The sequence below is a fragment of the Magnolia sinica genome, chromosome 1 (assembly GCF_029962835.1).
Source record: "Magnolia sinica isolate HGM2019 chromosome 1, MsV1, whole genome shotgun sequence".
NCBI lineage: Eukaryota > Viridiplantae > Streptophyta > Magnoliopsida > Magnoliales > Magnoliaceae > Magnolia > Magnolia sinica.
This window is the reverse complement of record NC_080573.1, coordinates 73,312,322-73,328,512: the sequence shown is the minus strand read 5'-3', so window position 1 is coordinate 73,328,512 and position 16,191 is coordinate 73,312,322. Positions and strand designations below refer to the sequence as shown.

General features: G+C 40.4%; 1 protein-coding gene across 5 annotated transcripts in view; it reads right to left on the bottom strand.

The window, feature by feature from the left end:
- Positions 1-16,191, bottom strand: part of LOC131250944 (uncharacterized) — an 84,383-nt gene that overhangs the window by 45,661 nt on the left and 22,531 nt on the right. The window contains exon 5 of one of the 5 annotated variants that reach the window (XM_058251397.1): positions 8,109-8,512. The exons of the other annotated variants lie outside the window; for them this stretch is intronic. Within the exon in view, the coding sequence (XP_058107380.1) occupies positions 8,447-8,512 (66 nt within the window). The 3' untranslated portion in view covers positions 8,109-8,446. Of the gene's footprint in view, positions 1-8,108; positions 8,513-16,191 lie in introns of those variants that run through there. 5 annotated transcript variants of the gene reach the window in all.

The following is a 16,191-nucleotide window of genomic DNA, read 5'->3' as shown; positions in this document are numbered from 1 at the left end:
GAAAGTCTAACGAGGAGGGTTTACTGGAAAGCTGCATCAACAATTTGGTGCCTTTTATGGGAATCGAAATCAAAGATGTTCCCTACTTTACCAGAGAAACCGCAATGGCAAGAGGGAAAAAAAGCCCAAACCTAAACCTGACCTAATCCCCGCCAGAAGCAGCCTGATAGTCATCGGGGTTCCTTTTTCCCACATCAGGCTGATTCTTGCCCCAAGAGGCAAGGACAGTGGTCACGCATTAAAGGAAGTTGATTGAACTCCCTCAAACAATAGGTTGAAATGTTGAACAACAACATCAACTTCGTGAGATAGTTGTTGGAACAACTACAACCTCAACACGTACAGAAGACCAACAGGGAGGGTGAATAAACAAGCCATAATCCTCCCCAGCCTTCTAGCACACCTACCCCTCACAAAGGAGCCAACGATAAGGATCTACCAAACCAGCTCAATCTCACGTTTCTGGGACTGTAGCTTTATTCTCTTCCGACCTACGCTACGAGCTAGACCGGAAGAAGTGTAGCAAAGCCCCGGTCAAACCTACTGTCGAAGCCGGTGAGCCTTAGGAGGCCGAGCTCAAGGATTTACGTGGTCAAATCGGGGACATGTGATAAGCCTACCACACGAATGCACCGACCCCGATGGAAGCAATAATGAAGGAATCTGAACCTCCATTTACCATCGACTTCATGTGGGCATGACTGCCGGATAGGTTCCTTTTACCTCGGATCACTTCGTTCTCAAGAAATACCAACCCATTGGAACACATAGTCCTTTAGGGTCTATATGGAACTCCACAATGCATCCGATGTAGTAATGTGTCGACCTTTCTCCCTAACCCTAACTGGAGCTACCTGGCTGTGGTTCGAGCAATTGAAGTCGAACTCCATTAGTTCACTCTCCCAGCTCAGCCAAGTCTTCGTCACAAACTTTATCGGGGGAAAGAAGGCTCAAGGCACCCGCCCACCTCCTTCATGTTGTTCAGAAGGATGGCGAGCTGTTGAAAGATTACATTAAACCCTTCAATCTAGAAGCGTTACAAGTTCGAAAACATTCGGAACAACTTGCCCTAACTATGATCATAGGAGGATTGAGAGACCTTCAGTTCCTCTTCTCATTGGATAAAAACCCGCCAACGACAATCGCCGATCTACTGAATAGGTTGTAGAAATATGTTAATGCCGAAGAAGCCTGTGTCCTGCGAGAGGTTATCTAAAACAAAGCTCCCCCAACCAAAGAATAACAGACGAGGGCGAAACCAAGTTCGGCCGCTATGAACAGGAAGAGGAAGGATGACCAATTATGCGACAATCATCGACCAAATAAACGGCCCGATAGCAAGTTCAAAACATACACTCCTCTCAATAAGACACCCGAACAAGTCTGATGGAGATTCAAGACAAGTGCATCATTACTTGGCCGAGCAAGTTGAAATCTGACCCTAATAAAATAAGTGCTTCAATTTCCTGCTTGAGGTCGAAGCATTCACTCGTTTATTCATAGCGGTCACCTTCGAGAATACGTCAGTCACTAAGAAGAACGGGCCACGACAAAAGATGCGCCCCTTGTCAACAATGAACTAGTATGAAAAATCTGCACCATCTTCGGAGGCCCTGGGGGTAGACGAGATCAAATCAAGCTCGGAAAGCCCACATACAAAGCATTGTTCATTTCGACCCAAAACACGAAATCTTCACAACCAGCCAACCTTCGAAAGAGTAAAAGGTGGAGACTTATAGCTTGACCTTTACCGAAGACGACACCCAAGGAATCCACCATCCACACGATGACATGCTCATGGTCACCTTGACTATAGCCAATCATAAAGTGTTCTAAATCCTTATGGACACTGGATGGTCGGTAGACATCCTCTTCGCACAGGCATTTGATAAAATGGGAGTTGGTCGGTGTTGGAGCATAAAATTAAGTAGGAAAATAAAGGAGATTAAAAGGAAAAAGATTGAAGGACGTCAGTAGCAGAACAATTGAGTAGCGCGGTGCACATTGAGTAGCGCGGACATTCAAGATAAGTAACACGGAGCCAGTTGAGTAGCATAGTCGAGATGAGTTGTGCAGATATATGAGTTGCGTGAGACCGTGCAACTCATCATAGTTGCGCAGGTCTGTGCAACTTACCATCGAAGAAATCATGTTGGAGTTCGCAATTATGTGAAGTGGGATCCACGGCACAAGATTCGAGGATCCCGCATACGGAAGCCTGTAAATAGCCCCTACCCTTTCATTTGAGGGATTCAGATTTTCAGAAGACTGGTACCTCTAACAGGTATCATAGAGAAGAGAGAGAGGGAGAGTACAAGGCTGAACCGCGCAACTCCTCGGGCCGCGCAACTCATTGTTGAGTTGTGCGAATGACTCAAAGAATGGAACTCTTTTTGTTATTCTTGAAGAATCTCCTTCAAAATATTTAAAATCTCATTTTCTATTCTTCATTCGAAGACATATATATGAGAAGAAAGATCCGTAAAACTCATCTTCTATGGAGACTTGAATGATATGAGCCCGAATGCTGCCAAAATTTACATTTGAACTCATTTAATATTCATACTTTCAATTATAACGACTTTATCTTAGAATCAAAAGATAAAAAGGATATAAATGAATTTAGAATAAATAAACTTGATGATTATTCTCTTCATTCCTTCTCTTTGTTATTATTAAGTGAGATAATTCCCCAAATCAAATACTTTTCATTTCTAGTCAAAACAAAATGGCAACTCTGTCGGGATCATTTTATTGTCTTATTTAATAACGACTTGGGGAACTATTTAGAGAATTTCATCGAGGTTTGGCATTACATAGACACCAAAATGGCGACTCTCAATAGCAATATCCTTCCTTTCATCTCCAAGATAAAACGCATTTGTAAATAAATACTAATTGGTGTTGTTTTGTCCTCTGACAGAACTACCCTCTAGCAGACGGGTTCAAATTTCAACCAATGACAAGCGCTTCCAGCAAAAAAAAATATTTACTTCATTCCTACTAGATTCGTAGTAGAGTACACCCACAATCATTCTCCAAGTTTGAAGGATAGGCTGACCCCAAGTGTGACAATGCTGATTAAAAGTAGTACTCCACGAGCCGTCGCCAGAGTGATATCCGTATCACCACTCTTGCAAAATAAAGGAGACAAATGGAGTTGTTTCTAATCAGAGATCTAAGTCTCGAAATCATGCGGCTATTAAATCAATTCTCCCACGGATGGTCAAAGGCCCAATGATGAGAAATGCAGTAAAAAAGAATCCTGCACTCGCTCCTCCAGCACTTTATCCAGGGAGAGCATCATCTTATTCCCTAACGTCATAAGATTTTCCAGCTTTGCCTGTGCCTAACACTCGATGGACAAGAAAGGAAAAAAGAAAATCACCCATGGGAAGTGCATTAGTTTCTGTATTACCCTAGAACACATCTCCATGAATTGTATCACAATCATCTAAATTTTATGGAAGCATAGGAGAACCAAATGGAACTCCTCTCTTGTAAGCCCTATGCCAAGGTGTTCCTATTCTACTCCGACAACTGCTTTGTCAAAAAGTAGAGAAGCTACTGTACATATGACAAGAACAAGTCAAGGCCCATCACCAACTGTAGAAGATCGTATAGCCGAGATGGCACAAACTTGGAGAACACTAATGGAGGAATGCAAAAATCTCTAAGAAGCTTTAACCACCCTGACACATAATGTGCCTCAGATCGTAGCTCCTCCAATGATGGCGGCCACAAATGAACGCGAGCGACAACCCGAAGGCTCATTGCCACTCAGAGTGGGATCACATGGATCCGCTCCTACAATAAGGGCAATAACTCAGGAAGAAGTACGACAGGTAGTTATAGAGGCAATCAGAACCGAAAGAGAGCATGAGAATGTCGGACGATTCCATTACAAGACACCTTACCCAAGAGAGGAAGAGGATGTACCTTTTCCAACTAACTTTAAGCATCCAGATTTTCAAAAATTCAATGGGGATGGATCTCCAGATGAACACCTCATGCACTTCATTACAACCATGGGTAACTTCTCCACTGTTTCACAATACTGCTTGCGACTATTTGGCTCTTCGTTAATAGGGAAAGCCTTTCGATGGTACTCTAGTTTAGCGCCGGAATCGATACGAACATGGGAAGAAATGTAGGATGGCTTTATATCAAATTTCTTTTTGTTAGATCGCGACATTGACATTATGGAACTAGCTTCCATATGACAGAGAGAAGGTGAACCTGTAGAAAAGTTTATAGATAAATGGAAGACATTGGGGGCTTCGTGCAGACAATTACCTGATGAGAAAGAATAAGTGAAGATGTGCTTAAATTCTATGGAGACTAGAATTGCATTTGGTCTCACCAGTGCTGACATAAGAACCTTTTGAGACCTGGCTATGAAAGGTCACGCATTAGAACTATTGACTAGGAAAATGCCAGCATTTCATCACGAAACAAGCAAAATAGGACGCAGTAGACTGATGGTAAACATTGTAGACTGAGAAAAGAAGAATGATGTCCTCCGTGACAGGAAAAGGACAGAAAAAAGAGAAGAGTCAGATCATTATAAAGGCAGATTCAATGATAAGAAGCTGAGATCCCTTAACTCCCATGAAGGATTTAGTTTGAGAAAGAAGATGTCACCCCCATGATGAAACTACTACTAAGTACGAGGACAATAGAGCTACCCCCATCCAAACGGGCCAGAAGAAGCAGAAATGATGAAAGATAGAAACTTCGGCCATTATCATCATTTGTTAGGACATCCCATAGAAAATTGCTTTACATTGTAGTGTATAATTCAGAAGATGATAAACAAAGGTGAAATTATAATAGGAAAAGAAAGAAAAAAGTAGAAAAGTGGCGATAAACATGATCTCTGGCCGAGAGATTATGTACGAGAAAAAGGAAGGGTGGAAGAAGAAAGAGAATAACAGCACGAGTACTGATGATGCTACAGATCAGACAGGTAAAGCTATGGTGATCACATTACGTTCTGGAAAAAGAGTAATAAGTCCTCTGCAACAATAAAAAGCTAAAGTGGTATTGGAAAGAGTATGTGGAATACACATTGACAATAATAGAAAAGAAGAAAAGAATGAAGTGGAAAAAGTAACCTATGATGTGATAAGCCATTTGAAAGGTATACCAACTCGATTAAGTTTGTACGATGCACTACAGTTATCAGAAGATTGTAGACACACTCTAATTCAAGCCTTATCTGATAATGAAGTCAAAAAATCACTACTCGTAGAAATGGAAGGCATAGAGCAAGAAATACAGAATAGTTGTATGCCCGTCATTTCCTTCTCCAACGTTGATTTAACTTGTGATAAGAAGCATAATAGGCCATTAATGATCATAGGCCATGTCTGTGGAAATCAAGTTAAGCGAATAAAGCCGGACAATGGATCAGCAGTGAATCTATTACCCTTAACAGTGCTAAATAAGCTCGGATATCGCCGTTCACATTTACGCCCTAGTGCAATGATGATACAGGGCTTTAACCAGGATGGGCAATGTGCATTAGGAAAGATTACATTAAGTCTAAAAATATGAGAGTTAACGACAAATGTAATTTGTCATGTCATTAATGCGGTAACGACATATAACATCCTATTGGGTAGGTCGTGGATGCATTAGTATGGTATCATACCATCCACCCTACACCAATGCTTCAAGTATTGCAAGGATGAAGTTCAATACAAGATAATGGCATATGCAAAATCATATGCAGAAGCAGAAGCTTTCTTTGCCGATGGCAGTTACTACGATGAATTCGCAACAGAAGATAATGGAGAAAGAGGACAAAACTCCAAGAAGCAATCACATAGAAATAATGGAGAAAGAGGCCACAAAGATAGAATTGTCTGGGAAAGTGAACACGAAAAAGAAGTTTTATTTCGTGCCAAAACACTTGAGACAATCGGGACAACCTCCATTAACACTATTATCGCCCGAGTAGCTGGAAATTTTACAGTCAAATTATACGGTACCATTGTCATATGCTGAAAGGAACAAGCCATTCCCGGCCATCCCAAAAAGATTTCAAGTCAAGCCTAGTTCAAGGTATCCCAAGTCAATTGAATTTTATGCACCTTCAGAAATGAAAGTAGAAGAAAGAATTGATGAAAGTATAAATGGTGAAAAGCTAACTTTCGAAGATCTCAAGAGATACATTTGGCCAACAGAAAAATTATGAAGAGCGTGGGGTTTGACTACGAAGAACCAACTAGCCTGAATTATGGAAAAGGAATTCAGATTCCAATCGGAGTAAATGAGAAAAGGTGAGAGAAATTTCGTGGATTGGGGGCAGAACCTTCAGTAAACATGGTCGCAATTGATCCAGTAGAAGAAACAAATTCTAAAATAATCGAACATCCTGAAACAGCTCTGAAACATATAAAAGACAGGGGCAGCCAATAGTTGACAGTTTGTGAGAAGTAAATCTAGGCATGGAAGAAGAACCACGGAACACGTTTATAAATGTCAGTTTGCCCGAACAAGAAATAGATCAGTATGTCAAACTCCTGAAAGAGAACAAAGAAGCCTAGGCATACGCAGAAATGTCAGGATTGGAACCATTAGTAGCAATGCACTGACTGAATATCGCAAAAGATAAGAGGCCAATTAAACAAGCGCAAAGGTGATTCCACTTAGATCTAATTCCTCTAATTCCTCTGATAGAAGAAGAAGTAAATAAACTAATAAAGGTTGGGTTCATTAGAGAAGTCAAATATCCTACATGGATATCAAATATTGTCCCAGTGAAAAAGAAAAGCGGACAAATTAGAGTATGTGTTGACTTTAGATATTTAAATAAGGCTTGCCCAAAAGACGACTTCCCATTGCCAATAACTGAGTTATTGATCGACAGTATGACGAAATACGCCGTTATATCCTTCATGGATTGCTATGCCGGGTATAACCAGATAAGTATGGCCCCAAAAGATGAAGAAGCTACAACATTCAAAACTTCTTTAAGGATCTACTATTACAAAGTCATGCCATTTGGTCTCAAGAATGCGGGTGCGACATATCAAAAAGCAATGCAGAACATCTTTCAAGATATGATGCACAAGCATGTTAAATGTTATGTAGATGATTTAGTAGTCAGATCAAAATTACCAAGAATAACATCATGAACATTTAACTTCAGTCTTCTGTCAACTCAGAAAGAAACAGTTAATAATGAACTAGCCAAATGTGCTTTTGGTGTTTCGTTAGGAAAATTCTTCAACTTCGTCATCAAACATAGAGGAATTGAAATCGATTCAGGAAAAGTCAAAGCTATTCAAGAAATGCCACCACCAACAACATTAAAGGAATTAAAATGTTTGCAATGAAAGTTAGCATATATTCGTCGTAAATCTCAAACTTAACCGGAAGATGTCAGTCATTCTGTCATTTAATGAAGAAATGAATAGAATTTGTTTGGGACAAGTCTTATCAGAATGCGTTCGATTCGATTAAAGAATTGTTGAAACAGCCTCCAGTACTGGCAGCTCCTGTGAAAAGTAAACCACTCATTCTATATATATCTGCGGCTAAGAATTCACTAGGAGCTCTAATGGCATAGGTGAATGAACATGGAAAGGAAATCACGCTCTATTATTTAAGTCAAACTCTAATAAGCACAGAATGCAACTATTCGCCAATTAAGAAAGTGCGTTTAGCATTAATATTTGCAATGCATAAACTATGGAATTATTGCTTTTCTCATGATATAATTCTAATCTCGCGAGTGGACCTTATAAAATTATTGATGACCAGGCCGATGTTATCAGGAAGATTAGCTAAATGGATGCTCTTGCTTTTAAAATACACAATCACTTACGAACCGGCAAAAGTAGTAAAAGGACATGCAATGGCAGATTTCTTAGTAGCTCATCCTGTAATAGACAGTGAAATAATCAGTGACGAATTCCCAGATGAACAAGTGATGGTGATTGAATCGCCGAACTCATGTAAAATGTACTTTGATGGTTCTTCACGAATGTTAGGAACAAGTGTGGGGGTGATATTCATCAGTCCTCAGGGCGATTTATTGCCTTACTCTTTCACATTACGTACTACGTGCATAAATAACGAAGCTGGATATAAAGCTCTTATCATTGGAATGGAGATAGGCTCAAGAAATGAAAATAAAAGCACTGCAGATTTTTAGGAATTCCAAGTTGCTTATAAACCATTTGACAACAAAGTTCGAAATAAGAAAACAAGAACTCTTGTCGTATTGTCGACGAGCACAACAGTTGCTAGAGCAATTTCATGATTTTGAAATTAAACATATACCATAATGTGAGAATGCAAGGGCAGATGTTTTAGCTAGCCTGACAGCAGCTTTATCATGTCTAGATGAAGTCCCCTTCAAGTAACAATAGAAAAAAGAAGATTTTTGCCATCATTTGAAATCATTAACGAAGTCGTTAAAGCACATCCTGTATCATGTTTGGAGGTTACAACAGACGATTGGTGCTAGCCTTTTGTGGATTTCCTCAAATACGATATTCTGCCAGAGGATCCAACACAAAGGTTATAGATCAAGCAGAGGTCAAAGAAATTCATTATGTGCAGCGAAGTATTATATAGAAGATCTTATAAGGAAATGTTGTTACAGTGTTTGAGTATGGAAGAAGCAAATCAAATATTGCAAGAAGGTCGTTCTAGAGAATGTGGAGCACATCAAGATGGCTTAAATTTATTCCATTGCGTTCATTAAATGGGGTATTACTGGCCCACAATGTTCAAAGACGTCATCGATTACATGAAATGATGTCATCAATGTCAAATCATTGGTGATGTCATACATATGCCTCCTACAGACCTTCATCAATCGGTAGCTTCCTGGCCTTTTACTGCTTAGGGACTTGATGTCATTGGTCCCATAAATCCACTTTCATCTAAAGGAAAGTAATATACTAGCAACGATAAATTATTTCTCCAAATGAACTAAAGCGATTGCACTTCGAAATGTCAAAGCAAAAGATGTTGTGACTTTCATCCGACATGCGGTAATATATCACCATGACATTCCAAAAAGAATCATCATTGATAATGGTACTCCTTTCAAGAATAGGGGCATGGAGAAATTATGCTAGAAATTTGGCATTCATCATTCATTTTCAATACCTTACTACCCGCCAACCAATGAGTTAGCAGAAGCCTTCAATAAGACGATTGTGAAAATATTGAAGAAAACTGTCACAGGAAATAAGCGCGATTGAGACGAAAAGTTACAAGAAGCCCTATGGGCTTATAGAACCATTCATTGCCCCGTAATGAAAGCCACACCGTATTCATTGGTGTATGGTGTTAAAGCTATCATCCCAATTGAAACGCAGGTCGCGTCGCTCTGGGTAGCAGTACATCAATCGATTACGAATGACGAAAATGTAAGGATAAGGTTGACCGAGTTGGATACGTTTGATGAAAAATGCCTAGCAGCTCAACAGTAATTAGGACTATATCAGGCAAGAATTTTTGTTACCTTCGATAAAAAAGTCAAACATCGCTCTTTCAAGAAAGACGACCTGGTGCTAATGTTAAAAAGACCTATAGTGGTCACTCGAAGAATTGGGGACAAATTTGATCCCAAATGGGACGGTCCGTATCTGATAACAGAAGTATATTCAAACGGAGCCTATCAAGTTGTGGATCGGAATGGAAGGGACATAAGTATACCTGTTAATGCTCGCTTCATCAAGATATATTATCCCTGACGATCATTGCAGTTTTGATTTCAAAGATTATTGAACATAATACTTCTCAATCAAAATGGAGCAAGACAAGTAAAATGATGAAACAACCTAAAAAGGCAAATGTCATGTATTCTTCTTCATATACGAATGAATAAAAGGCAAACTCTCAAGTTCAAACAAATCAATATTATCCTCGATTATCGCAAAATCGATATTATCGCAGATAATTATCGCCAAAATTAGTACTATCGCCAATTATTGCCAAGCGCCAATGATTATCGTCAAATTGATATGTAACACCCTGTACTTTTTAGTACTCGAGTGTTACTATGAAGACTCAACTTCGTGTAAACATAGATCTAACCTACTTACACATTCAACTTCATGTTAGAATAAATCCAACCGTCAAGTACAATCATCATCCATCTATCGATTTTCAAGATATACCATCACATAAACATCCATACCAAAAGTTGGATGATCTATTCACAAGACCCCATCGCTTGAATCCCAACTAAGACAAAACTAAGTGTGACGCCTTATTAGGTGGAATGAGCCATCCTTACTCCATCTCGAGATGTAAATAATCATATCACCATTTATCGACTCCACAACGCTTCCTGTCCATCGACCTACCACTTGATCACACAATGCAACCGCTTGATTGACAAAATGATCGTTAAAATTCATATATTTATATCAGAAACCTTTATAACCACTAGTCATCAAATTGGAAACAATCATACCAGCGGTTTAATGGAAATCCACAACTAAAACCAATAACCTTGAAGTGTGGCCCACCTGAGTTATGGATTTCTCCCATTTTTGGCCAGGGGCCATAATTAGACCCATGGAGTCGAGTGGTCGAACGGGATGTGTCAAATACATCGCGGTGGGCCCCACATGTTGTGCATGTGTACAACGTGGGCGTGTACCCACGACTACAGGTCCCGGTCAGGTCGGGTTTGACCCACTGACCCGAGCAAAAGAGGAAGTTCCCTCTTTTCCTTTTTCTTTCCCGCCAGAAATGAATGGGATTCATCCGTTTGAAAACGCACCAGCTAAGATCGGATCAACAATCCGAACCACCCACCTGAACAGGCTCTCAAAACTGACCAAAGCCCTACTATCCACACCCGTCTCTATGCACTCGTGTGCACACGAGATCTTGCTTAAACCGAGTTGTGCGCACGACTCAATTTCAAAAATGGAAATCTGTTTTCCTTCTTAGCTAGCAGCCCATGTGCGAGATTCTCCCTCAATCCTAACCCTCCGTGCAAATCGATCTCAGCCGTCCACCTCTCTCCGCACTTTAGGGCTTTCATCGCAATAAAAGAGCCGCCGCACGCCAACCTCGAACTCATTAAGTAAAAACTAATGACCATCTGTTTAAAGGGTCCCATGGGGTTCAATGATCTAATCCATGCCATCCATGTGCATTGGATCAAAAGATTACCCATCATATTCAAATCAGCCATGAGAGACCTCGTCACCTTCCCCGTTCAACAAAAAAACCATCCTCTAGGGTAGGCCATAATTTACTGATCAAGGACGTTTATGAGGTGGACCATCATCCCAGAAACTCATTGGTGCAAGTAGATTAAGGTCTTACAACTGATCAAGATGAAATCAGTGGTTAGAGTTAAATGGAGTTGCCGATTAGTGGATTAAAAATCTATAACTAATCTCTAGATTAATGGTGTTGGAAGCTTCTAGAATCAGACTTAGGAAAGACAATAAAAGGCTATCTTTTAAGGCGTCCCTTTCCAAAAATGGAAAGCTTTAGAGCACCACTCTCCCTTGCTACACCGAGTTAGTCGACTCGGTTCGAGTCACAGTCGAGCACGAGCCGAATCCAAGTACTCTAGGTCGAGCAACAAGAGAGAGATAGGAGAAAAAAGAAATAGAGAGAAGACGAGAGAGAGGAAGAGAATCAAGCCGAGTTGGCTGCGTCGATTCAGTTTAAGTCACGGTCTGAGCCTGGATGGAATCCAAACCTTGCTGGATAGTGCTGAATGTCCTCCACCAGGAGGAAGGAAGGCCAAGATGAAGAAATGAGGAGTAAGGAAGGTAAAAAGGAAGAAGACAAAGAGAAAGAGAGAGTCGTGGATGGTGTCGAGTTCAAAAGTTCGACTCATTGCTGAGTCTAACTCACCTTTGTTACACTCTTGTCCAGGGGAGTTGTAGGACATTTCGAAAGGAAGAGGGTAGAAGAAGAACAGAAGGTAGAGAAAGAGCGGAGTTCGAGTGGCGTCTAATTGGTGCCACATTGGCCTGACTCAGTCTGAGTTTGGGCCGAGTTTGGACCGAGTCAAGTCCAAGTTAGGGCCTGGTTTTGGGTGATACATGGATTCTAGTTGAGCATAGAGAGAGAGGGAGAAATAGAAATGAAAATAGAAGAAGAATAAAGTAAAGAAAGAAGAAGAAAAAGAAAGGGAGAAGAAGTAGCTTGTAGAAGTGTGGAAAAGAAGGAAGAAGGTGTTGCCGAGTTGGGGGCATGGTCCAAACGAGTTGAATATGATTCTGCCCAACCTCTGTTGCAGCTGATTAACGAGACCTTGATTCATCAAGTCAGGTTTTTCTACTGGTCGTTTATTCTGAGTTTTGCAACAATGTCTATCCCAATAGGGGTGGATATTTAAGTTTTAGTGCAACAACCTTTGAAGATTTGTTGAAGAGTCAATTAGTCCATTAAGTTTTCACCAAGTTAACCCAAGCTAGTCAGTGTCCAAGTAAGTCATACATCCTATTCTAGTCTTAATTCTATATTTTAACCTCTGTTTAAAAACATAAGAATATAAATGCTCTTTATGTAGGTCTTCTTCCCCTAGTGGATAAATATCAGGTTGAGTTTGAGCAGATTTATCTCTTAACATGATATTCTACATTTAAATTAAAATTGGGTAATGTTTAATTGAATTAGTGTGATAATGTATTTATAGGGACTCGTGTTTTCCCCAAATCCCTCATTTAGGATATTTTCGAATCAAGTGAGAAGAGTACCCACATCCCAAGGTGAGAATCACCCTTCAAGCTTTTCCTACATCATGATGGTTATCTTAGTTCATTTATTTCACTAATTGCTTAATTTAATATTAATAGAAGATGATGATAAATGTTAGTTCCATTTGTATAATTCTTCATAGATGATTGATGGCTAGATTTAGAATTCAAGTATGATATCAAATATTCCTATTCTGGTTTGAATTGAACACTTTATATATGCAAGTACTTTTGATGTCGCATGTGACTTGTCTTACCACTTTTGATTTCTTTACGATGTATTTAAAGGTCCTCGAATTAGTGACCATTTGCATAATAAATTAAATGAAATTATCTGGTGGACTTGACATCTTTTGGATCATTTGTTGCCTAAGTGGCTTTTGGGATATTTCTTTTTTATCACATCCTTGAGATGGATTGGTTTGCCCTATGCGGCTTGATGTAATATTTGCCCTAAGTGGCTTTAAAGAACCATCTTCATATAACCTTACGATGATAAGTCTCACCTGTAGAACTATAATTGGCCACTAGTTGAGTAGGTCACCTTTAAAACATCATGTTGTTAGTCTCATGAGCCTATGCTGGGTGACCAACCCCCCATAGTGACCTTTAAGCTTTCCTAAATTGATTGTTTGAAATTGGAATAATAATGGTTGGGCTAATCATTCATTTTCATGGCATACGGTCTTTTCCGGGGGACTAGTTCTCCTTGAGCGTACCTTGAATACTTTTCCGGGTGGCTAGATCTCCTTGGGTGATCTATATATTATTATGGTCTTTTTCAGGTGGTTAGCTCTCATTGGGCGTACCTTTGTGTACTTTTTCGGGTGACTAACTCTCCATGGGCGACTTATATATTATTATGGTCTTTTCCGGGTGGTTAGTTCTCCTTGGGTGTATTTTTGTTTACTTTTCCAGGTGACTAACTCTCCTTGGGCAATCTTCATATATTATTATGGTCTTTTCCGGGTGGTTAGTTCTTCTTAGGCGTACATTTGTGTACTTTTTTGGGTGACTAATTCTCCTTAGGCAATCTATATATCTTTGGTCTTTTTCAGGTGGCTAGTTCTCCTTGGGCGTACCTTTACATACTTTTTTGGGTGACTAATTCTCCTTGGGCGACCCTTTATTTTGACAGCTAGATGTGCATCCCCAAGCCTGTGGGCATGTGCATGCATCCATGGATTTAACCAAGGTTATCTTGTGTGATTTATTTAATGAATGCGTATCTGATGAACCTTATCTGATTTCCATAATAATAATTGTGTAATATTCGTTATACACTGTCACTGATAACTATGCTTAATTATATTGATGATATGATAAATCTTGGGGGTTATACCTCACTGGATAGCCATTGATGCTATCGAACCGTATTCTGTGTGTAGGAGACGCAAAGGATGCATATGCTGGTGTTCATATGGAATGAGAGGAGCCAAATGATCTTGCGACTCTCCATTCCTGATTTTATTTGTATTTAATTTATACTGTTATATTTGTAAAGGTTAAGACATTGGTTTGTATAAGTTTTTGGGTAACCATTTGAAACATTGGTTATGTATATTTGAACTCCCTCTAATATCTAATTTATTTCCATCCCTTTATATTATTAACTCTGATAAAAGAAAAAAAAATGTACGTGGAATTTGGGTGTTTTCAGATATTAACGCTCGAGTTTTTGGAAAACGAGTAGTGTACTCGGGTTCCAGGAACCAGGGTGTTACATGATATTATCACCATCATTAATCGATGCTAACCACTATTTCAAAACTATTGTATCATTGTTGTCAAATTGATATTATTGCCAAGTTGATACACTATTTTAAAACGTAAAAATTATCAAAGATATTGTTATCAACAATGGAAATATATTATTTATCAAACTCATCATTCACAGCAGCGGTGATGGTGATTTATCATCTACGACAGTGGAATGTTACACATAAGACGTACCACAATCGGCGATATATTAGATATTATGCGGGCAGCAGTGAGAAGCCAATGGCCCTAAAAAGCCTGCGAAGGCCATCACATGCTTAAACCCATGCGGGCAGCGAATGGAGCCAGTGACTAAAAAGCCCTAAGCAGCCAAAGTCCACAATGGCCAATAACGTGTGAGACCAATGCCGTCTGTACAGCTTCCGACAACATCAAGAGAGAAGGTGAGAGAAAATGCCCTCTTGTGAATGGGTCTGTGAGACCCGTATCCTAGCTCGTACTGTTCGGCAGGCCTCCGCGGTCCTCCCGATTGAATTCTGGCAACCCTCGACCTGAAATTAGCAATTGCGCGTAGCCCTGAGTCGTGTCCCGTATTCCAGAGTCAACTCAACCTGAGACTTGTACCCTTATTACCGCGCCGTCACCGTGGTTCCGACGCCGCGTCTCACGAGCTGCTACGAAACCCTAGCCAGGAGTTATCAGCCCACGCTTATTTTGAGAAAAATGCCGCACATTGCGAATACCGAGAGAATCTCTACAACACATCACATCAATCCATCAATCAATGTTAAGTACACAACCTTACCTAGCCCATCCCTCTCCCATTCCCCAAGTTAACTCTCTCTTACACAACCTATACCCATCCCATTCATTTCTTACCACAAGTGAACAAGCACCATGCCATCTCATCCCATCACTTCACCTCACCACTCCTCTCTCTCTCATTTCTCTCTCATTCCAAGTAACTCCCATGGGAGCAATCGTCCAAGCTTCTCATGAGAGAGCTAAGAGTGTGGCCCACCTTCCTATCCCAAGATCTCTCATCCCCACCATCAAAACTTCATCATCCTCCATCAAGATCGAAGTCACGGAGCATACGAGTCCAAGGAGCTAAAGAAGAAGGCCGATAGGTGGGTGATCCCCCATTAAATTTCATTTTTTTGGGACCACTTATGGTGGGACCTGTTTGAAGTATGCAATATAAGAAATGGAGGGCCCATAGTGGCGAGGTCCCTCCTCTCCATCGCAATCTCTCTCTCTCTCTCTCTCTCTCTCTCTCTCTCTCTCTCTCTCCCTTCCAAGTATTGTGGCCCCCATTGTGATGGATGGTTCATGTGTTTGATCTAGGCCGTCCGTGGGCCACCATGGTGCACATGTGAATCCACGCCATTCAACACCTTGATATGGGGTCAACTTGACGTATATAGCTCGTGGGCCACGTGTATGTGGACCCCACCTTGATGGAAGTCCAGTCATGGAGCGTCCAGCAGCTGAGGCTGCTGGACCACTTATACGGCTGTTGATGCCTGGAAAGAAAACCCCCCACTGCCTTTATTATTATTATTATTATTATTATTATTATATACCTTATATGATGATGGCCCTACATGGGACCCACCTTGGTGGCATGCCTTTCATCCAAATCGTCCATTCATCTGAACGTTGGGATATGTGGGGTCCCACTATATGTTGTATACATCAAACCGTCTATACAAGTGGGGCCTACCATCAGGCTATATGAGCAGCGTCTTTGAATGCTGGGTGCTGT